The sequence below is a fragment of the Somniosus microcephalus genome, chromosome 7 (genome assembly GCF_052327205.1).
Source record: "Somniosus microcephalus isolate GS21.2 chromosome 7, FLI_Smic_1.0, whole genome shotgun sequence".
Classification (NCBI taxonomy): Eukaryota; Metazoa; Chordata; class Chondrichthyes; order Squaliformes; family Somniosidae; genus Somniosus; species Somniosus microcephalus.
The window spans coordinates 69,139,799-69,163,677 of NC_140993.1; the positions used below are offsets into that span (position 1 = coordinate 69,139,799).

At 47.3% G+C, this 23,879-nt stretch overlaps 1 protein-coding gene across 3 annotated transcripts in view; it reads right to left on the reverse strand.

Moving 5' to 3' along the window:
* Nucleotides 1–655: 655 nt before the first annotated feature.
* LOC147114695 (uncharacterized) overlaps nucleotides 656–23,879 on the reverse strand; it is an 89,362-nt gene continuing 66,138 nt past the window's right edge. For all 3 annotated transcript variants that reach the window (XM_085992546.1, XM_085992545.1, XM_085992547.1), the window contains exons 3-9: nucleotides 18,424–18,699; nucleotides 16,557–16,642; nucleotides 11,209–11,292; nucleotides 9,702–9,848; nucleotides 4,195–4,323; nucleotides 2,140–2,262; nucleotides 656–801 (exon numbers count right to left, since the gene is read on the reverse strand). In XM_085992546.1, coding sequence (XP_085848672.1) covers nucleotides 787–801; nucleotides 2,140–2,262; nucleotides 4,195–4,323; nucleotides 9,702–9,848; nucleotides 11,209–11,292; nucleotides 16,557–16,642; nucleotides 18,424–18,699 — 860 coding nt within the window. In that variant the 3' untranslated portion in view covers nucleotides 656–786. The remainder of the gene's footprint in view (nucleotides 802–2,139; nucleotides 2,263–4,194; nucleotides 4,324–9,701; nucleotides 9,849–11,208; nucleotides 11,293–16,556; nucleotides 16,643–18,423; nucleotides 18,700–23,879) is intronic.

Sequence of the window (23,879 nt, forward strand, 5' to 3'; positions counted from 1 at the left end):
CTATGGCTTAACAACTCACTGAGCCATTGGGAGCAGCCGAGGCAGCAGGTTTTGTGCGATTATTCAACCATGGAGGGCGTCACAGCGGAGTCCAATTCTGTCCCCACCCAAACATACAACAGCTCGCACTTCACTTTGGAAAGACATGCCAGAGTCCACTACAGATCCGCAAATGAAATGGACACGGAAGGAATGAAAGAACTAACTTGCATTCATATAGCACCTTTCACAATCTCAGAACATCCCAAAGTGCTTTACAGCCAAAGAAGTATTTCTGAAGTGTAGTCACTGTTATAATGTTAGAAATGTGGGAGCCAAATTTCACACAAGGTCCCGCAATGAGATAATGACCAGATAATCTGTTTTAGTGATGTTGGTTGAAGGATAAATCTTGGCCAGGACATTGGGAAGAATTCTCCTGCTCTTCTTCCAATAGGTGCCGAGGGATCTCCACGTTCACCTGAGGGGGCAGATGGATTAACATTTCATCTGAAAGACAACACGTCCGACAGTGCAACATCCCCTCAGTATTGCACAAAGTGTCAGCCTGGTTTATGTGCTCAAGTCTCTGGAGTGGGGCTTGAGCCCATGACAACCCTTATCTCTCACCCTCACTTTTCCCTTGTTCTCTCAAACAAATACAAGCAAGCTCTGGTTTGGTTTCCATAGGCTGAGTTTATTAGTGGTATAACAGATGCAAACTTGTATGATTTACAGTTTGGTTATAGTTTATAATGTTGATAATATCCAGCGAATATATATAGAAATAGATCTTCTTTTTGCGGTTTACATTGTTAATTCCTAGAGGGGACAAAAAAAGAGAATATTTAAACAGTTGTACTCATGATAAAGCTTGAGGCCCATCTCCTCTTCACCGGTGTCCCTCGGCTGATTGTCTAGTCCATGTGACTCCGGGGGTTGATTTTAATCTACCCGCCCAGCAACAACTGGGCAGATAGACAGTTAAAATCAACTTGAGTGTTTTACCCGCTGATATCTGGCCTGGATCCTTCGGTGTTCAATTTTAATCTGCCCTCTGAACAGGCGGCAAAGACACCCGGCAGGGTTCTTCATTAAATATGCCGATCAGTTTTAACTCTGGCCTAAGCAAGGAAGCCACTGTAGCTTTCCTGCCAGGAGAGGGCCTGTCAGAAGAGGATCGGAAACAGTTTCTTACTTTCCTTTTTGGGGCCAGGAGGAGGAAGACTGTTCCTCTGGGCTCCACAAGGAAAGTTTAGGCCTCCCCCAGCCCCAGACTCATTCCCACTCCCACCCCCCCGCCCCGCTCCTCCCACTAGACCCCCGTGGAATCCCCGTTTCCTACACTTACTTGAGAGCTGGCGAGCAGCTCTTGGCCGCCCAAATTTCCACAGGCCGGCAGACGGTCCTCGCACACAACCCACCTGATCCAGGTGGGAGTTGGCCGGCAGCTGGCCGGCAGCATGTTAATGAGGCCCAGCGGTTAAGAGCGCGGTCCCTAATTCCGCCATGGGCAGGTGGCATTCCCGCCAACAGTTAAAATACACCTCGAGTTACTGTTCATTGCCCGCCCATCCGCCTGTGGAATGATATTCTCGGCCTGTGGGTGACGCTGGCAAGGCCTCATCTATTGTCAGTCCCTGGGAAACTATTTGGTCGTAAAACTGAATGGCCTGAGAGGGCATTAAGAATCAACCAGCTAGTGTGGGACTGGTGTCAAAAGTAGGCCCGCAGTTCCCTTCCCTGAGGAACATCAGTGAATCAGTTGAGTTTCTAACAACAATCCAACTGCTTACAAGGTCATTTTTTTTTTCTGCCGCTGAGCGTTTCCAGCATTTTCTGATTTTATTTCAGATTTCCAGCATCTATGGTATTTTTCTTTTTGTCCAGGAGATGGAACGAGACAGTCCCAGACTCATCTCCCTCGAGACCCTTACCGCCGACAGAGAAAGGAGACTTTCAACTCATCAGGCTGAGACAAACTCAATCCAGGGCACAGAGGTGAAGGGTCAGGCCAGTGTCCAAACCCACTTTACCATCCAATCCACCTTCTCCAAACAAGCATCACATTAAACAGGCCGAGTTATTTTTTTCTGAAAAGAGAACAAATACAGAGGCTAATATAAAACAAAAATGGCGGAAAGCTCCGGAGCATCTCACCATTATAGCGTTGACAATATCGTTCTTGTTGTGCCTGAGTGCTCGCACAGCTTTCCCCCTCGAGACGTTTGCCTGGGCCATCACCAGCTCAATGTCTCTCGCTTCGAGTCCTGCTTCATCCAGCTGGAAAATAAATACGTGCAGAATATTTAAATGAGCCAGTCCTCATTACCCTTGGAACCTCCCTAACAATGACGCCGTGCCTTATGCACCAATGCTCATCTCCCAATGAGCCTGTTGGTTCCATTTGTTTTTCTTTTTCAGTGAACATACTAAGGCGCGCCATCCATACTGGGCCAGTAGAGGCCCCTGTCTCTCTCTCGCCTTCAGCACTGGAGTTGATGCCAGGAAAATGATATCGAGGAAGCAGTGGCGCCTGTTGAGCACTGTATGAAGGAATATGAGCAGCAGCCTTTCCTTTATTAAAATTAATTTACAGGATGTGGGCATCATTGGCAAGCTCATCCCTAGTTGCCCTGAGCAGGTGGTGGTGGACCTTCTTGAAGCCTAAACTATATAAATTAGGTAAAGAGAAGTGAGTTTTCCTTCACCCACGTGGACATGAGGTAATTGTGTCATAGGGAGATAAGAATTTATAGGAATGGTAAAGACAATTAGGCCCAACCATCTCTTTTCAATCAATCTCCTACTAATCATCTCCCTGAATTCTACAAACATAGCTAATTGCCTCGACCCTACTTATACAGTCCATTTCAATGTCCTTCCCTAGGTAACTTGTCCCACAACTGTATTGCCCCTTTGGGTAAAAAGGTTCCTCCCCAGACTTCCCTTCTTACTCCTAACTTCCTTATTTTTAACTTCTGTCCCGTGGGATGTGAACCAGTCTCCATGGTGACCATGTTAGAGATTAAGCTCAAGAGATAGTAAAGGAATCCATTTTGTACAAAAAGAATCCAATTATATTAGGTTCCATTTTGTATTAGCTGTAGAGTTAAACATGTAAAACTAAAAACCTGCAAGTGTAGCTGATAGGCAATATTTGTAGAATATCAAGAAATATGTAAGGCTGAAACTGTCGTCATATAAAATAGCCGTGGATAGTTCTAATCTTATGGATACATCTATACATTTATTCTTTTCTGTACATGTAGATAAATAAGGTAGTTTGTGTTATGTCCTGAGATCGTGCTTTGAAGCTTTTTTTGAGTCTTTAGTACGTTGAGCTAATAATACCTAATGTAAAACCTAGAATGAAGGTCATGGAGGAGCTGAGCTTAAAAAGCAAGACCGTTGTAATGTGAGATCGGAAGGAGAAGAAAGAGAGGAGAAAAGATTGCACTCAACTGGCTGTAATGTGCATTCTTCTGCGACAAACCATCTCTTGTAATCTCGGTGTTGGCTGTGAGTACGTTTGTTCATTTAACCCTTAATAAACCTGTAAGTGTTCGACACCGTGTTTCAAACTCATTCATGGCACACCAACAAAGGATTACAGCCTCGGTCTATATTATTACAAAAACACATTCCCAACAACCACTTCACCTGGATCCTTGTTTTCAGATCTCTTCCTAATCTTGAATCGTCTATTAGTTCGCCTCGAAGCTCCGTCTTCTCCTAAGAAAATACGCCTCCATCATGCTTAACCTTTCCTCTCACCTTCAATTCCCGATGCTTGTCTCCATATTCTCTCAGGGGCACTGCATTCATTTCCGTTGCCATTTCTTTGACTTTTGTGCTGACTGCTTTTTTCTTTTCAGTTTGCATCTGTGGGTTTTCAGGTTTTTTTCTCAGAAAGGAAAGAAAAACATGAAACCCACTGAATCGGCTCTGTGTTTTCTGCCTAATTACAATACGGCCGCCTCGTGGCGCCTGGATCCCCAACTGGATGGCAAGTAGCGCCACCTCTCAAAACTATCCCTGGAGCCGAGCCATTCCATCCCTTCCAGTACTGGGCATAGTCAGGAAAGCACATAGGGAAAATCAGGATACTATAAAGGAAACACAGGATCTGGGAGCACTGAAGGGGGTCCCCAATTATCTCCTCCGTCCCCTTTACAGAGGGCTTGCGCCCGAAATGCCACAGAGGCGCTTTACCTCCTCTTCTTCACTCTCCTCCTTAATCGTGAGGGTCGGAGTTGTTTCAGGGATCAGTGTCGCATGCTCAATGGGAACTTTGAACTTCTCGGCTGCTGCCTTGTGAGCCTGCTGGGACAGATCTTCAATCTGGAATAAAAGAAAAAGGAGAAAGACTTGCATCTATAAAACATCCATTACGACCCCAGGACGTCCCAAAGCGCTTGCAGCAAATGAACTACTTTTGAAGTGTAGTCACTGTTGTAATGTAGGAAATGCAGCAGCCAATCCACGCACAGCAAGATCCCACAAATAGCAATAAAATAAATGAGCAGAAGACCTGTTTTTGGTGATGTTAGCTATGATTGAGGGATAAATGTTAGCCAGGACACCAGGAGAATGCCCTAGCTGTTCTTCCAATAGTGCTGTGGGATCTTTTACGTCCACTTGAGAGGGCAGATGTGTCTCATCTGAAAGACAGCACCTCCGACAGTGCAGCACTCCCCCAATACTGCACTGGACTGTCAGTGCAGCACTGAGCAGTGGATTATGGGCTCAAGTCTCTAGAGTGGGGTTTGAACCAATAGCCTTCTGACTCAGAGACGAGAGTGCTACCCACTGAGCTGTGGGTGGGACCTATGAGTGGGGGCACAGATAATTGCCCTGGCCTTGCTCCGTCTTTTCTCTGCCTCTTGCTAGGGGGCGGAGATCCATGGGCAGCAGCCACCCTCCCAGCACCTCAACCAAATGGCCATGCCTTGCGAGTGGGACAGAATGATGTGGCTGGGATTTTCTGTGCTAGAAGACTCCAAGGATGATGCTGGCGGAGCAGGCTTTGCAGCACAGCATCCCCACCCCCCCCACAACTACTTCCTGCCCGGGTTTCCTGTGGTAAACCACTGTTTGTATTCCTGTTTGTCCTGTTTGTATTCCACTGTGTACATGCCTGGACATGCCTCGGCTGACTCCTCCCACAGGTCCTAGTATAAAGGTGACTGCTCCCCAGCCCTTAGTATCATGGACCGGTCGACCACGCGAGGCAGACCTCCATTCTGTTGTTAATAAAAGCCTTTAGTTACTCTTCTAACTCTCAGTCTTTTATGAGTAATTGATAGCGCATCAATTTTATTAACAACATTTTTATAATGGAGAAGATCCTCACACCAGCATGCCTGGACTTAGGTCATCGGGAGGCGGACTCATCCACCAAGTTTACTCACTGGCTTAAGTGTTGCGAAAAATTCCTGACCGCCTCCGAAGCAATCAAATCGGACGAGGACAAACTGGATGTCCTGACCTCCAAAGTGAACCACCGAGTGTACTCGGTCATCCAAGACGCGACCTCGTACGCGGACGCTATCAAGCTCCTCAAGGACCAGTACACGCGCCCAGTGAACGAAGTGTACGCCAGGCACCTCCTGGGGAGTCGTAAACAACAACCTGGGGAATCGACCGTGGAATACCTTCAGGCACTGTCTGTGCTTGGCCGGGCCTGTGGTTGTAAGGATGTAAAGGCCGCCGTGTACACAGAGGAACTTATCCGGGACGCTTTTGTAGCGGGCCACAGATCCAATTACACCCGACAGCGACTGTTGGAGCAGAGTAACCTCGACCTCAACAAGGCCTCTGAACTCGCACTATCGTTGGATGCAGCCTACCAGGGCATGAATGCCTACTCCTCTGCACCGTGGACGCCGCGGGGAATGACAGCCTGGGACACGGTAGGACCGCCTCATAGCGCCGTGCCACCCCAGCCACACCCCAACAACGGCCCAACTACCGCAGCAGTGTCCCAAGGCCAGACAGCAGTGCCCCAAGGCCAGAAATGCTACTTCTGTGGCCAGGCAAAACACCCCAGAGCGCGCTGCCCGGCGAAAAACGCGATCTGCTCGGGCTGCGGGAAGAAGGGACACTACGCTAGCGTCTGCAGGGCCAAAGCCACCCCGAACCCCAGCAGCGCCGCGTGTGGGCCATGCGGGCCGCCATCTTGGACCTCCCCGGCCATGTGCGAATCACCGGTACAGCAGCCATTTTGGACGCCTCCAGCCACATGGGGATCATGGACGCCGCCATCTTGGACGACAGCCGGGACGCAGCAGGCCCCCGACACCGCCTCATCTGATACCCGCAGCGACACACCGACCCCTACGCTGGCATCCGTTACACTGGACCAAGCGAGACCGCACCAACTGGCCAGTTCCACAATGGACATTAAGGTAAATGGTCACGATACAATCTGCCTTTTTGACTCTGGGAGCACGGAGAGCTTCATCCACCCCGACACGGTGCGGCGTTGCTCTCTCCCAGTCCTGCCTGCGCAACAGCGGATTTCTATGGCCTCCGAGTCCCAGTCGGCGGACATCGGCGGCTACTGCGTGGTGACACTCGTAGTAGACGGGACCGTGTACGATCATTTTAAACTTCTGGTCCTGCCTGACCTCTGCGCTGCCGTCCTGCTGGGGTTAGATTTTCAGTGCCACCTTAAAAGTGTTACGATGGCGTACGGTGGACCCCTACCCCCACTCACAGTCCGCAGCCAGCAGCTTCCAAACTGCCCGCCGCGCACCAGGTGCAACCTCTCCACACTCAGAGTCACCCCCCCCCAACTGTTTGCTAACCTCACCCCCGACTGTAAGCCCATCGCCACAAAGAGCAGGCGATACAGTGCCGGGGACAGGGTTTTCATTAAAACTGAAGTGGAGCGGCTCCTGAAAGAAGGGATTATTGAGGGCAGCACCAGCCCCTGGCGAGCCCAGGTTGTGGTCGTTAAGACCGGCGAGAAGCAGCGCCTGGTCATCGACTACAGCCAGACAATAAATCGCTACACCCTGCTGGACGCCTACCCACTCCCCCGTATAGCTGATATGGTCAACCAGATCGCGCAGTACCTTGTCTTCTCGACCATTGACCTGAAATCAGCGTACCACCAGCTCCCCATCCGCCCTGAGGACCGCCAGTACACTGCCTTTGAGGCAAACGGCCGCCTCTATCACTTCCTTAGGGTTCCCTTTGGCGTCACCAACGGGGTCTCCGTCTTCCAAAGGGAGATGGACCGGATGGTAGATCAAAATGCGTTGCAGGCCACTTTCCCATATCTGGACAATGTGACCATCTGCGGCCGTGACTTGCAGGACCATGACGCAAACCTCGAAAAATTCCTCCGCACCGCCCAACTCCTAAACCTGACATATAACAAGGAGAAGTGCATATTCCGCACAAACCGCCTCGCCATCCTTGGCTGTGTTGTGGAACACGGAGTCATCGGCCCCGACCCCGACCGGATGCGTCCCCTTATGGAACTTCCACTGCCCCACTGCCTCAAGGCCCTGAAGAGGTGCCTAGGGTTTTTCTCCTATTACGCCCAGTGGGTCCCCTACTATGCGGACAAGGCCCGTCCGCTGATCAAGTCCACCTCTTTTCCCTTGACGGCAGAGGCCCGCTTAGCCTTCCACCGTATCAAGGAGGACATTGCCAAAGCCACCATGCACGCAGTGGACGAATCCATCCCCTTCCAGGTGGAAAGCGACGCGTCTGACTTTGCCCTGGCCGCTACCCTCAATCAGGCGGGGAGACCCGTGGCCTTCTTTTCACGAACCCTCCAAGGCCCGGAGACCAGACACTCCGCTGTTGAGAAGGAGGCCCAGGCGATTGTGGAGGCTGTGCGTCATTGGAGGCACTACCTGGCCGGAAAACGATTTACCCTGCTCACTGACCAGCGTTCAGTTGCTTTTATGTTTAACAACAAGCAGAGGGGCTGCGAGTGGGACAGAATGATGTGGCTGGGATTTTCTGTGCTAGAAGACTCCAAGGATGATGCTGGCGGAGCAGGCTTTGCAGCACAGCATCCCCACCTCTCCCACAACTACTTCCTGCCCGGGTTTCCTAACTCTGTTGAGGACCGGGATAGAAAATGGAGATGGCAGGCCTCAGTTGATTCTCCCTTTATAACTGTGGCAGGAGCCCATCCTTCACCCACGTGATTGATCGGCCCTTGATAATGGTTTGGCCTCAGGCGAAGACAATGGGGAGGATGTTATGCTTCAATTATATGAAGCCTTGGTCAGACCCCATCTGGAGAACTGCGTTCAGTCTTGAACACCGCACTCAGGAAGGATATATTGGCCTTGGAGGGGGTGCAACGCAGATTCACCAGAATTAAGCCGGGGCTAAAAGGATTAAATTATGAGGACAGGTTGCCTACACTTGGCTTGTATTCACCTAAGTTAAGAATGTTGTGGGGTGATCCGATCAAGGTGTTTAACATGTTCAAAGAATTTGATAGGGTAGATACAGAGAAGCTATTCCCTCTGGTGGGGGAATCCCGAACAAAGAAGCAGAATCTTAAAATTAGAGCTAGATCAGAAAGCATTTTTTAAACGCACAGGGTATTAGAAATCTGCAACTTGCTCCCCCAAAAGGCTGTGGGTGTTGGGCCAATTGGAACTTTCAAAACTGAGGTAGATAGATTTTTGTTAGGTATTATCAAGGGATATAAAGCAAAGGCAGGCAATAGGAGTTGAGGTACAGATCAGCCATGATCTAATTGAATGGCAACAGGCTCGAGGGGCAGAATGGTCTACTCCTGTACTTATGCTCCACTCTCTACACTGTCCCATCAAACACTCCCAGGGCAGGTTCCGCATGGGTTAGATACAGAGTAAAGCTCCCTCTACACCGTCCCATCAAACACTCCCAGGTCAGGTACAGCACAGGTTAGATACAGAGTAAAGCTCCCTCTACACTGTCCCATCAAACACTCCCTGGGCAGGTGTAGCACGGGTTAGATACAGAGTAAAGCTCCCTCTACACTGTCCCATCAAACACTCCCAGGGCAGGTACAGCATGGGTTAGATACAGAATAAAGCTCCCTCTACACTGTCCCATCAAACACTCCCAGGGCAGGGGCAGCACGGGTTAGATACAGAGTAAAGCTCCCTCTACACTGCCCATTAAACAATCCCAGCGCAGGTGCAGCACAGGTTAGATACAGAATAAAGCTCCCTCTACACTGCCCCATGAAACATTCCCAGAACAGGTGTAGCACGAGTTAGATACAGAGTAAAGCTCCCTCTACACTGCCCCATCAAACACTCCCAGGGCAGGTGTAGCACAGGTTAGATACAAAGTAAAGCTCCCTCTACACTGTCCCAACTGGAGATGGAACACGCGGTGTCCGCCAGCACGCTCGAGTTCTTCCGTGACCGGTGGGCACCGCAGGGTCTGGAGTGCATCACCAACACCGGTAATGGAATTTTAATTTAATTTAAGTTTCCTTTAATGTATTTTTGTTAATTTACAGGTTTATTTGTTCGTACCCAAAAGAGTACATTGTCCCTAACACTCCCAGTAGCACGGGTTAGATACAGAGTAAAGCTCCCTCTACACTGCCCCATCAAACCACAAATTTAGAACAGCCCCTCCAATGTATCCAGTCCTCATGTTTTCTTTAACCTTTAACAAGCCGGTACTGGTATTCAGTGATTCCCAACAAGGCCCAGTTGTTGTCATGGTTACTAACAGACGCTCACCTTTGCTTCTCCAAAGACGATGTAGATGTCAGACACCGGACTCTTGAAAACGTCCGGCTTCGTGATAACAAACAGGATGTTTTTAGACTTTCTGATTGTTATCCTCGTCACACCATGCACCTGGCGCAGCCCCAACTTGGACATAGCCTGCGACAGAGGTGGGGGGGGGGGGGGAATGAGGGGAGAGGGGAGAGGGATAGAGACAGAGACAGAGGCAGAGACAGATTGAGAGAAACAGAGAGAGCAAGAGGGGAATATAGTGAGAGTGATAGTGGGAGATAGAGGGGAAGTGTTGGATTGAGTTAGATGGGGATGAAATAGAGGGGGAGAGGAAGAGAGAAAGAAAGATAGAGTGAAAGGGGAGTGAGGGGGAGAGAAAGATGGAGTGTGAGAGATAGGGGACATAGAAGGCGGAGGAAATGGGGAATAGAGCAGGGCAGAAAAGGTGAGAAGGAGGGTGAGACAGAGAAGGAGAGACCGAAAGGGAAAGAGAGAGAAACAGAAAGAGAGACATATAAAGGAGGGACAGAGTGAGCAAAAAAAGTGGCAGAGAGTGACAGTGAGAGGAAAGCAGACAGACAGCGAGTGATAGACAGACAGAGAGGGAGAGATTGATCGCGAGGGAGAGAGGATGAGAGACAGTGAGAGTGAGAATATTAGTTACAACACATTTTTTAAATCCATATGGAAGAGTACTGGCTGCTGTACTTGTCATTGGTTGGATGCCCTTCTCTCCGGAGATGCTGGGGTTTACGTTCAGTGCGGGGAATGAGTGGGTGGATTCAGCAGTCATTGAACATGGAGACCAACACGGAGCTTGGCTCTCCCATTGAATCACAGAGCTCCCTGCATCGCTTGGTGTCTCCAGAGTCATTTATTCCCAGGAATGATATAGATCGTCACACCATGTGCATTGAACTTGGTTGGGGACTTGGTTGGTATGTATGTATCTCTATGTGTTGTGTGGTGTGGAGGTGGGGGCGAGTTCTTGTTGAACTGCTGGCCGTGGTTTGATGCAACTGAGTAGCTTGCTAGACCACTTCAGAGGGCAGTTAAGAGTTAACCACGTTGGTGTGGGACTGGAGTCGTATATAGACTAGACCAGTTACGGACGGCACGTGTCCTCCACTAAAGGACATCAGTGAACCAGTTGGGTTTATACAACAATGTGACAGCTTCATGGTCACTTTTACTGATACCAGCTTTTTAATTTCCATGAATTTAAACAAAATTTAAATTCTCAAACTGCCATGGTGAGATATGAGCTCACGTTCTCTGGATTATTAGTCCAGTAACATAACCACTACACTACTGTATCCATATTGTGTTACTGCATGTACGTGTCTGTATTTTTGAGAGTGTGCACGTGCGTGTCTTGTAGATATATGGGAGTCCACGTCTGTGTATTTGTGTGTGTGCACGTGTCTGTGTGTGTGTGCACGTGTCTGTGTGTGTGTGCACGTGTCTATGTGTGTGTGCACGTGTCTATGTGTATGCTTTGACTCACCTTTCGTGCCTTCTTTTCACTCCGGCTCTGCTTGGCTTTGCTGACAGGCTCATCACCAATCCCAACCGCTTGGGCCAACTGTGACTGTATGTGATTTTTTTTTAAAAAAAAGAAAAAGTTGTACTTTATGCACCGACATCTGCATGAACTGTTGACCTCATTAATGTGGAAAATAAGTGTTGGAGAGTACATTGTTTTCCACTCAGCAAGTGTCAGCATCAAACACACCCTGTTCAGATACAGCAGGAGTTAGCTACAGAGTAAAGCTTCCTCTACACTGCACCAATACTCCCAGGTCAGGAACAGTACCAGTTAGATACAGAGTAAAATTCCCTCGACATTGACCAATAAACAATCCCAGCTCAGATATAACATCATCATCTTGCATTTATACAGCGTCTGTAATGTAGTAAAACGTCCCATGGTGCTTCACAGGAGCACAATCCTGTCAGATCCTGTCGGCCGGAGTCGGCGCGGGCATTCCGGGGAAAGGCCTTGGTGTCGGTTCCAGAATTGCGATCGGTGACGCAAATCTTCAACTTTGCCACAGTCAAGATGGCGACCGAGACGGTCTGGTGCTAGCGCGCTCTCCCTGCTTCGGGCGGCCCGCTCTCGCCGCTCGCTCCCGCAACCGGAGCGAGGTGTTCGGCGAGTCGGGCGGAGGCAGCGCAGCGCGGCGAGCAGCTGCAGCAGCCACGACGACTCGCAATCCGACTGGGAGGAGGGGAGCCGGGAATGGTGGCCAGAGGGTGAGCGGGAGAAGCAGGCCACCACACGTGGAGCCGAGCCGGCAACAGTGAGGAGGAGGCCGCGGTGACGAGGAGGACGGAGCGGCTGAGGAACATCGTGCTCCCACTGCCACTGGATGCCAAAGAATTGACTTTCTGAACACGACGCTGTAAGAATAGCCGACGTGTCCCTACGGGCAGTAAGCATTCCATTGTACTAGTTACATATGGCAAATAAAATTGAATTGATTGAACTGAATTGATCAGACAAAAATTGACACCAAGCCAAAAAGGGAGATATTAGAACAGGTGACCAAAAGCTTGGTCAAAGAGGTAGGTTTTAAGGTTGGTCTTAAAGGAAGAGAGAGATGTGGAGAGGCGGAGGGGGAATTCCAGAGCTTAAAGCCTAGTCGGCTGAAGGCCCAGCCACCAATGGTGGGGCGAAGAGAGTGTGGGATATGCAAGAGGTCAGAGTTGAGGAAATTCAGAATTCTTGGAGTTTTGTCAGGCTGGAGGAAGTTACAGAGATAGGGAGGGGCAAGGCCATGGAGAGATTTGAGCACAAGGATGAGAATTTTAAAATCGAGGCGTTGGTGGACCGTGATCAATCAGTGTGCACAGGGGTGATGGACGAGCAGGACTTGATGGAGGTTAGGATACGGGCAGCACAGTTTTGGATGAGCTCAAGTTTATGGAGGGTGGAAAATGGTAGGCTGGCCAGGAGAGCATTGGAATAGACGCCTCTGGAGGTAACAAAAGCATGGATGAGGATTTCAGCAGCAGATAAGCCGAGGCAGGAGCAGAGATGGGCAATATTATGCAGCTGGAAGTAGGTGGTCTTGTGATGGAGAGGATATGGGGTCGGAAGTTCAGGTCAGGATTAAATACGACACCGAAGTTGCAAACAGTCTGGTTCAGCCCAAGACAGTGCCTGGGAGGGGGGTAGAGTGGGTGGCAAGGGAACGGACTTTGTGACAGGGATCAGAGACAGTGGTCTTCCCAATACTGAATTGGTGGAAATTGCGGCTCAGCCTTACTAAATGTCAGGCAACATAGAGGCAGTGGAGTGTTTGAGAGAGGTGGTGGAGAGGTACAGCTGAGTGTCGTCAGTATACATGTGGAATCTGATGTAATGTCTTCGGATAATGTCACCAAGGGGTAGCATGTCAATGAGCAATAGGAGGGGACCAAGGATAGATCCTTGGGGTACTCCAGAGGCAACGGTTCAGGAGGAGGAAGTGAAACCATTGCAGAAGATCGTCTGGCTATGACTGTATAGGAAAGAGTGGAAACAGGCATGGGCAGTCCCACTCAGCTGGACAACAGAGGAGAGAAGTTGGAGGAGGATGGTGTGGTCAACCATATCAAAGCAGGGAAGGATGAAGAGGGATAGTGCACCACAGTCACAGAGGATGTCATTTGTGACTTTGATTAGGGCCTTTTCTGTGCTGTAGCAGGAGTGGAAGTCTGATTGGAGAGTTTCAAACATGGAGTTGCAGGAAAGATAGGCACAAACCTGGGTGGTGACAACACGTTTGAGGACTTGAGAGGGTCTGGTGATGAATGGTTGAACCAGTTGTGCGCTAACTACTTTCAAGTTTGTTTCCCTTGGAGGGGCCATACCACATGGAACAACTAGGGTGGGAGAGAGTATGAGTTTTATTGGCGAGGAGGGCATTAAAGGTAGAGGAGAGGGAGCAGATCGGTAGCGGCAGAAGTATCATGGTTAATGGAGGGCCAAAGGTTAGACAATTGGGCGTTTGAAAGTGCCGTTGTAAGTGACTTGGGGGAGAGTTTTTTCCAGGGGCAGATGCAGAAGGATGTGTGGTTGGAATGGGAATGTGAGTATTGAGGGATACAAGGAAGTGATCAGAAATTACATAGAATGTACAGCACAGAAACAGGCCATTGGGCCCAGCCAATCCATATCAGCATTTATGCTCATCTTGTCTTGTCTGTAATTGAGACGATGAAAATAGAGAAGCCACACAAGATGGCAAGGTTGAGGGAGTGGCCGTAAACATGGGTAAGAGAGTTTATGTGAGTGGAGGACAGGAGGGAAGTGAACTCAGAAGCGAGAGGGCAAAGTGAGTTGAGATGGAGGTTGAAATCACCAAGGATGAGAAATCGCTCAGTACAAATGTTAAGGAAGGGAAGGAGTGAGGATATCTTGGTGAGAAACCTGGCGTGGGGCTTGGGTGGGCGGTAGAGAATGAGGATTTTAAAGGAGAGACGAGAGGGGTGGAATAAGGTGAGGTGCTCAAAGGAGGAGAAGGTGCCAGAAGAGTAGTAGGACAGACCAAGGTGAGATTTGGTGATAAGGGCCTCACTGTCACACCGCAGCAATTTGGGGGCAAGTACAGAGTAAAGGCTCCAAGTTACATAGAAATGTAGAGCTGTCATTACTTTGACTGCCACAGGGAGGTTTGTGCAGACTGAAGATTATCAATCTGGAGGGGACATGTGTTGGATAGCCACCTGAGCCCACAGGTCAGTGACTACATCCCTGGATGGCCTCAGCCTTTGCACGCACTGCTCCTCAGTCAGGGGCAGGTTGTTGATTCTTAGGCTGTGCACACGGCCCAGTAGTAGTAGTAGAGCGGCTGATGTGAGGAGCCTTCACCCCAATCTTCTCTCTGTCTCCTGCGATACAGGTTGCCACGTATTGCAGCCATAACAATATAAACGAAATAGTATCATTTTAAAGAGGGTGCAGGAACAGGGTGACCTGGGGGTTCACATACACAAGTCTTTGAAGATGGCAGGACATATTGAGAAGGCTGTTAAAAAGGCATACGGGTTCCTTGGTTTTATTAATAGAGGCATAGAGTACAAAAACAAGAACGTTATGCTAAACCTTTACAAATCACTGGTTAGGCCCCAGCTGGAGGACTGCGGCCAATACTGGACACCACAATTTAGGAAGGATGTCAAGGCCTTAGAGAGGGTGCAGAGGAGATTTACTAGAATAATACCAGGGATGAAAGACTTCAGTTACATGAAGAAAATAGGGTTGTTCTCCTTAGAGCAGAGAAAGTTAGGGAGAGATTTAATAGGAGGTGTTCAAAATTATGAAGGGTTTTGATAGAGTAAATGAGAAACCGTTTCCAGTGGCCAAAGGGTCAGTAACCAGAAGTCACAGATTCAAGGTAATTGACAAAACAACCAGAGGCAACACAAGGGAATTTTTTTTTTTTTTTAATTACACAGCATGTTGTTATGCTCTGGAATGCACTACATGAAAGGGTGGTGGAAGAAGATTCAATAATAACTTTCAAAAGAGAATTAGATAAATACTTGAAGGGGAAACTTGCAGGGCTATGGGGAAAGAGCAGAGGTGTGGGACTAATTAGATACCTCGTTCAAAGAGCCGGCACAGGCACGATGGGCTGAATGGCTTCCTTCTGTGCTGTATCACTATGATACTATGGATGTGGCCTTCAGTTATGTGGAGAGACTAGAGAAGCTCAGATTGTTCTCCTTAGAACAGAGAAGTTTAAGGGAGTTTAAATAAAGGTGTTCAAAATTATGAAGGCTTTTGATAGAATAAATAAGGAGAAACTGTTTCCACTGGCCGGAGTATCGGTAACCAGAGGACACAGATTTAAGATAATTGGCAAAAGAACTAGTGGGGAGAGGAGTAAAAATGTTTTTATGCAGCGAGTTGTTATGGTCTGGAATGCACTGCCTGAAGATTGTGGAAACAGATTCAATAGTAACTTTCAAAAGGGAATTGGATAAATACTAAAAAAGGAAAAATTTGCAGGACTATGGGGAAAAAGCAGGAAAATGTGTCTAATTGGATAGCCCTTTCAAAGAGCTGGCACGGGCACGGTGGGCCGAATAGCCTCCTTTTGTGTTATATGATCCTATGAACAATCACCAGCATAATAATCTGTCCTGGAGATACAAAAACTCCATGTCAGGTTTAAAGCAACATAAACTAATGGAGTATTTATAGCACCCAATCAAAAATAGCCACAGCTGGCATTATGTAGTCCTTAACAATCCCTTAATTGCTGTTTAACACTGATTGCCAAATAACACCAGAACATTAGTTCTAATAAAATCTTTTTTCACAGGGCAGAAAATTTAGAATACTGCAACTGGTAGAAATCTCTGTGTATTTCCATCCACTTCAATTGCTAACTACCATAATTATCTGTGGAAAATCTGCCTTAATGTCACTTACTAAGATTGTCAATTTAGTGCAAATATAAGGTGAGTTATAGGCACATACATTGTAAACCCATCTTCACTGAGAACTAGGTAGAGACTTCTACAGCCAGCAGAGTGAGGAGATCGAATTGGGCTGGACTTGAACCCACATCTCAAAAAGGTCAAACAACTGTATCTGATTATATCACCCAGTGTTTCCTATACACAATGTCACAGTAGTAGATTGTCATGATGTTGCACAACAGAAGCTAGGAGCAGCCATTTTGTGTAGAACTCTCCAAAAGGAGGTTTGTATACAAAATGGCTTCTACCCAGCAGTTCTAATGGCTGAGGGGTAAAACTTATCATGAGAGCAACTCATGTCATGGTGTAGGACCCTCATACTGTCGATGGTTAGGACCATTCAGATAAAGCTTTCACATTAACTTCTCTGTCACATACCTGTTCATGTCCAGCTATTGGAACCGAGACCTCGGGCCCCTCAAGCTCAGGTACCGAGTCATCGCTGTCTGATTCATTGCAAGACCCTGGGAACACAAAGCAACAGCATTAGTGAGACAGAGTCACTTAGGCACATATATGCTCGAGAAAAAGAAAGGCAATTTTAAATGGGAAGTACAATCCACTGACTTGCCCCAGGAAAGGATATATCTGGACATTTATCAGTGCATCATTCAATCTGTGTTGAAGTGTTCTGTAGCCTAGAGCTGCTGGTTAGAGGAAGACAGGGAGCGGCCATTTTGTTTAGCATGCCTCCTGCGCTGACACCATAAAGGTCTTCTCCAGTGGCATCAAAAAGCTATTCTCTTTATTTATTCTAATCCCATCTCCCAGCTCTTTCTCTGTACTCTTTAATATTTTTCTTCTTCACGTGTTTAATTGGTTAAGAAGAAAAATATTAAAAAGAGTACAGAGAAAGAGCTATGGGGAGAAGGTGGGTAGGTGGGGCTGAGATCAGTCAAAACGGGGCAGATTTGGGCCCTACTGCTTTTTTCGTCTTCCTAATGAAAAACATTTATGTGGTGAATGGCACAGAGCTGTTGAGCTCAATGGCCTGTTTCTATGCTGCAAATTCTATGTAATTCTGTGTCAACCCCGCAAAAAAACTCTGATCTTTCCGGTGTTTCCGCCGCTCTTCTGCTAAAGTTACAGCAGAAGCAGGAGAACCCCCCAGGAAATTCACCCACTACATTTCTTTTGCAAGATCACAACATAAATCCAGGTGAGGAACGCCATTCAGCCCATCTTAGCTCATCCTACCTAGAGACCTGACCCAGAGTACATCCTCAACTGACTTAGCAATATACTTCCTCAGCTGACTGATGCTCCACAATGGTTTGATCTGATAAATGGCAAATTTAGTTTCATCCCCAGCTCTCTCTCTCCATCACACCGGTGGCTTTTAAAGAAGCTTCCTAAATGCCAGGCTCCTGGGTTTGAGTGCCAAGGTTCACAATATTGCACAGATCCCAGCTAACACTGATATAGCCTTTGCACACCTCACCATCACCAATTTTTCAATAGATCTGGATTTTAAAGCCACACTCCCTCCCCCTCCCCTTGCTGATTTCCAAGGGCAGGTCCTGTCGAGGCAGAGTATGCCTGTCCATACATGGGTGGACATATGGTAATTAGATGCAGCTGAGGGATATGCAGCCTCCGCTGTATTCCCCACATTTGCCAATGCTGGATGTCATGCCTGACATTCAGAGTTCAAAGGTCGTGTGTGGGGGGGGGGGTGGTCAGCGGAGAGCCTAAGGGACCTCAAAAAAGAGTCCTGTGCAAATGCGCTCCGAGCACACACCCCATCAGCAAACAGAATTTCATTTTTTACAGGAGTGACAAAAAAATTTTTTTAAACAGGCACACACAGCTGCTCCCTCTTTCTCCCAGTAGGCCCAGAGGCCTGCGCGAGTAAATCTCCGCCCCCGGTTTGGCACAACTCTCCACTACTTACATATAAATCACCCTGGAACTAGTAACATGGCCAGGGTCGGGGCAGGCCCCGGCAGAAATTCTCCCTAATCAGAAAGCCTAGGCCATTGTCTTCTTATATACTTCAGAAGGTAATCTCCTCATTTACAGTTCGGGATTTTAAAAAAACATTCTTGGGATGTGGGCATCGCTGGCAAGGTCGATATTTATTGCCCATTCCTAGTTACCTTGAGAAGGTGGTGATTCAACTGAGGGGCTTGCTGGTACTTCAGAGGGCAGTTAAGAGTCAACTAAGTTAGTGTGGGACTGGAGTCATATATAGATCAGACTGTGCAAGAACGGCAGGTTTCCTGCCCTAAAAGACATTAATTACCTCGGTTAATGGTGGTAGTCTCGTGTATCCTTTGCCTCACTGGGATCTGGGCATCCCTAGATTCTGATTTAACAGGGTCTTCCTGGGGAGAGCTCCTTCTCCTGACGTCTCGAAGTGGGATCGGGAATGGCAGCTCGTTCTCACAGGAGGAACTCGAATCTGACGGACTAAAAGCATGACGTGTCTGGCGGTCGGGCTCGATGTCCGAGGACCTGGCTTCAGCTTGGACGGAGTGCGGCTGGTCAACTCTACGGCACTGCGCAGAGATCTGCAGGGCTGCAAAAATAGGTCTTTTAAAGATGTTGGTAGACATAATATCTGTATTACGAGTTAGATTTATTTACTTTTTAATATTGAGAAACCAAGGTAAAGTGACACAGGCCTAGGACAGGGCACCGGCAAGGTTGAAAAGAGCAGGAGAGAAGGTAAATCAGCAAATAGTGACCCCAAGCTTTGATTTTAAAAGTCATGCCTCTGAGCCACCTGCGGCTTCCAAACGCTGGGAATCCAGCCCATGAAAGTCCAGGGTCCTATTTGTGCTTATATTTCTTCATCGTTGGGTTCTCCTGTTTGAATTTTGTAGGCCCAGAAGATTGGAAAGGGCTGTTCTTAGAGCTGTGGATAAATCCTAACTCAGAACACCAAAGATATGTATCAGCAACTTGAGATCAATGCAAATTAACGAGAACATGGATTTAAAGCTCAGCCGACTCTCGCCTCGGAGTCAGAAAGTCATGGGTTCAAGTCTCACTCCAGAGACTTCAGCACATGATCTTGGCTGACAATCCAGTGCAGTACTGAGGCAATGCTGCACTGTCGGAGGTGCCATCTTTTGGAAGAGATGAAAACCAAGGTCCCATTTTCCCGCTCAGGTGGACGTAAAAGATCCTGTGGCACTTCTTTGAAAAAGAGCAGGCGAAATCCCCCCCGTGTCCTTGTCAATATTTATCCCTCACCCAACATCACAAACAGATTAACAGGTCAGTTATCCCATGTTGTTTGTGGGGCGTTGCCATGTGCAGATTGGTTGGCGTGTTTTCCTACATTACAACAATGACTCGACTTCAAAAGTACTTCATTGACTGTAAAGCACTTTGATACGTCCTGAAAGGTGCTGTATAAATGTAAAAGCAAAATACTGCGGATGCAGGAATCTGAAATAAAAACAGAAAATGCTGGAAATACTCAGCAGGTCAGGCAGCACCTGTGAAGAGAGAAACAGAGTTAACGTTTCAGGTCAATGACCTTTCGTCAGAACTTGAAAAATTTAGAGATGGAAGAGATTTTGAGCAAGTAGAGAGGCAGGGAATGGTGGGCGAGGAGGAAAGAACAAAGGGAAGGTCTGTGATAGGGTGGAAGGCAGGAGAGATTAAATGACAACAGGGATGATGGTGCAAGGCAAAAGGGGATGGTAATGGGACAAGTAAAGAAACAAAAGATGGGTCTAGAGGAGGTGTAAATGGCAATAGCAGAATCATTACCAACAGCTGGTGTCTGAAAAAATGGGAGCAGTAGTTATGAACTGAAATTGTTGAACTCGATGTTGAGTCCAGAAGGATGTAAAGTGAGGTGCTGTTCCTCAAACTTCCACTGAGTTTCATTAGAACAGTGCAGGAGGCCAACGACAGAGAGGTCAGAGTGGAAGTGGGGCGGAGATTTAAAACGACAGGCGGCCGGAAGCTCAGGGTCTCATTTGCGGACTGAATGGAGGTGTCCCGCAAAGCAATCACCCAATCTGCGTTTGATCTCCCCGTATATAAATGTGAGTTCTTCCTTTCATTCACTTGGCTCCATATTACCCACCTAAGAAGCCCATGGAGACAGAAAACCTGGGCCATCCTGCAGTATATTGTAGGGATAAGAGAAGGCTGAAGGAGGTGAGCAGCTCTATAGTGTTGAGATTCCAGGAAACAATCAGGCGGAGTAGGAGATGGTATGATGAGTTTTGATTTCAACACAGTGAGAATGCAAGGAGGTTAAAGAATCCATAGGATGGTGTGGGAACAAGAGAGGAAAGTGCAGAAATTCTGTGTTTGATAAAATAAATAAGAAAAGGTTCAACAGAATGAGAGGGAATGATGGCTAGAGGTGAGAGGACACATACGGCAATGTTATGATTTTTCTCCGAATGGTGCACGGAGGTAATTCATTATGACACAAAGAGAGACACTCGCACCTTAGGCGACCACAGGGCTGGAGATTCACATCAAACCCATGCCCGTGAAATTTAAATGTTGACATTGCCCTGAATATGCCTCTCACCTCAATGTCACTTACTCACTAAAGCAGTCTACCTCCCGCATCCCGCAGCTTTCCGCATCCACAGACTTTTCTATAATCCTTGGATAATGGACAAAGGCTAGGGTTTTAAACTGCTGCGGGGAATGGATATCATAAGTGCAAGTGGGTTATTTAACTTCCCCTGTGTACAGAATGAGAGATTACACATGTAAAACTAATAAACTTTAAGGAAGACTTGAGATTGGATAGAATTCCCTCCCACCTACAGTGTCGTGGAAGGGCAAATAGGTGGCCAACAGTTCGACATAGAAACCGGTTGGGCTTTTACAACAGATCAAAACCTGATACCGCCAATTTATACCCCCGCCAAAGTTGAAAGTTCTGCCTTATGATTCTATATGTGAATTCACACACAATGTTGGGGGAATATTTATTGCTTTTTTCCCACAACCGTATCAATTTCAAATCTTTTTTTATTTAGATTTCCATATTCCCTGCTCTCATTAAGGTGCTGATGCTTGTTTGGGGGGGGGGGGGGTGGAGTTCTTTGATCTTTAAAACCCATCTGAACTGAGTGTAGGTTTAAAGTCTCATCGAAAGGTCGTCACCAACAGGTCAGCACTCCCTCAGTACTGCGCTGCGAGTGTCAGCCTGCATTAAAGTGGCAGAGTGGAGCCACGACCTTTTGATCCAGAGTTGTTTTCAACTTAGGCAAACTAGCACTTGTGTTATCCATATAGAAGATTGACGGTGGTCTGACCGAAGTGTTTAAAATATTAAAAGGATTCGACACAAATTATGAGGGGCATAGATAGGGTAGATAGAAAGGAACTTTTCCCCTTAGTAGAGGGGTCAATAACCAGGGGGCATAGTTTCAAGGTAAGGGGCAAGAGGTTTAGAGGGGATTTGAGGAAAAACTTTTTCACCCAGAGGGTGGTTGGAATCTGGAACTCACTGCCTGAAAGGGTGGTAGAGGCAGGAACCCGCAACATTCAAGAAGCATTTAGATGAGCACTTGGAACGCCATAGCATACAAGGCTACGGACCAAGTGCTGGAAAATGGGATTAGAATAGACAGGGCTTGATGGCCGGCACGGACACGATGGGCCGAAGGGCCTCTTTCTGTGCTGTATGACTCTATGATACATAGAAACTACACAGAATCAAAAACAAGGGGACATAATCTTAAAATTAGAGCCAGGCCATTTAGGAGAGAAATCCAGACAAAGTGTGGTGGAATTCTGGAACTCCCTCCCCCAAAAGGCTGTGGATGCTGGGTCAATTTTCAAGATTGAGATTGATAGATTTTTTTGGGATAAGGGTATCAAAGGATATGGAGCTAAAGCATGTAAATGGAGTTGAGATACAGATCAGTCATGATCTAATTGAATGGCAGAAGAGGCTTGAGGGCTGAATGGCCTACTCCTGTTCCTATTTCTGCACCCTTACCAGTGTCCCTCACTCACCCTTATTGCAGTATTTTATACACATGAACTGATGGCTGGAGAGGGCCTGAGGGGGTGATGTGCAATGCTCTTGCTGTGACACAATAACAATTCAGCCACTAATAGTGCCTTTCACGACCTCAGCACATCCCAAGCACGTTACAGCGAATGAAATACTTTTGAAGTGAAGTCACTGTTGTAATGTAAGGAAACACGTCCCCAGCCTGCACGGAGCTAACAGATCCTAGCTGGGACAGCAATAAACACCATTAAAAATGGCATTGAACACCCCAGGGTCAGAGGAAGGGGGTGGAGGGATCTGCCAGGGTTCCCTCATCCTCGTCTCTATCCAGTCACCCCTGCTGGAAGATGCATGCGTGTAGGCATCAGGCGAGAACAGAATCAGTCTTGGCTGTGGCCCACTCCCCCCCCCCAAGGTCAAATTGCCTGTCGACATTCACCGAATGGAAGTAAACATGAAAAGTGGCCACTTTTATGAGGTAGCAGACAGTCACCAAGGCAACTAAAAATGAGACAGAAGTGAAACAGGTAAATTGGACAGAATAAAAATTATGGGACAATTTAATGGATTAACGGGTGGAAGTTACTGTTTGGTAACGTTAATTGATGAAGGCTCAAGTAGATGTCAGTCTCAGGATAAGGGGTCGGCCATTTAGAACCAAGGTAAGAAATATCTTCACTCAGAGGACTGTGAATCTTTGGAATTCTCTACCCCAGAGAGCTGTGGATGCTCAGTCGTTGAGTATATTCAACACCGAAATCGATAGATTTTTGAGCACTAAGGGATTCAAGGGATAGGGCGGGAAAGTGGAATTAATGTAGAAGTTCAGCCATGATCTTATTGAATGGCCTATTACCCCATTTTTTTCCCAACAGGTTAATACCTTAAATTAAAATAGCAGTCAGAGGATTGTTATACAATGAGTTAAACGTTCTTCCATATAATATCGGCAACTTTAATCTCTACCCTTTTAAAAAAAATACGTTCTCCGGGAATTTCCTTGGGGTAAAAGGGTCACCACATCGGAGGCACAAACCCCATTTACGCACCCATCCCTGATTTCTACCAAAGTTATGGGGGCTGAATATCCGAGGAAATTCCTGAAGGTTCCCTTCACCCCCGCCACCCATATGGAGTCTTTGTTGTAAATCAAGTTGCAGGTTTGCTGGCATTTTCTCACAAAGGGTAGTGAAAATCTGGAACTTTCTCCCCCAAAATGCAGATGTTGGGTCAATTGAAATTTTGAAGATTAAGATTGATAGATTTTTTTGGGGTAAGGGCATCAAGGGATATGGAGCAAAGGTGGGTAAATGGAGCTGAGGTTACAGATCAGCCATGATCTCATTGAATGGTGAAACAAACTTGAGGGGCTGAATGGCCTACTTCTGTTCCTATGATAGGCAAATTCAGCTGGTACACTTGTGATTTTTCTCAATTCACGGTCAGGTCCTTCATGGATATAAAATGTCTCACTTCTGAGGGAGCAAAAAAAAGGACTTGTCACAAGTCTGGTTCCATAACAAGCATACATTTGAATAACAGTGAGAGAGTTTGTGGAAGAGTCTGCTAAAAGAAAGCATTTATATAGCACCCTATCACATCACTCAGAAATGTCTCAAAGCACTGCACATAACAACACTTGAAAATTATAAATTTTATGTAAGCAAACACAGCAGCCGTTCTGCGCAGAGGCAAGATATGACAAACAATAGTGAATGGCCAGTTAATCTGTTTTGATTGAGAGAGGA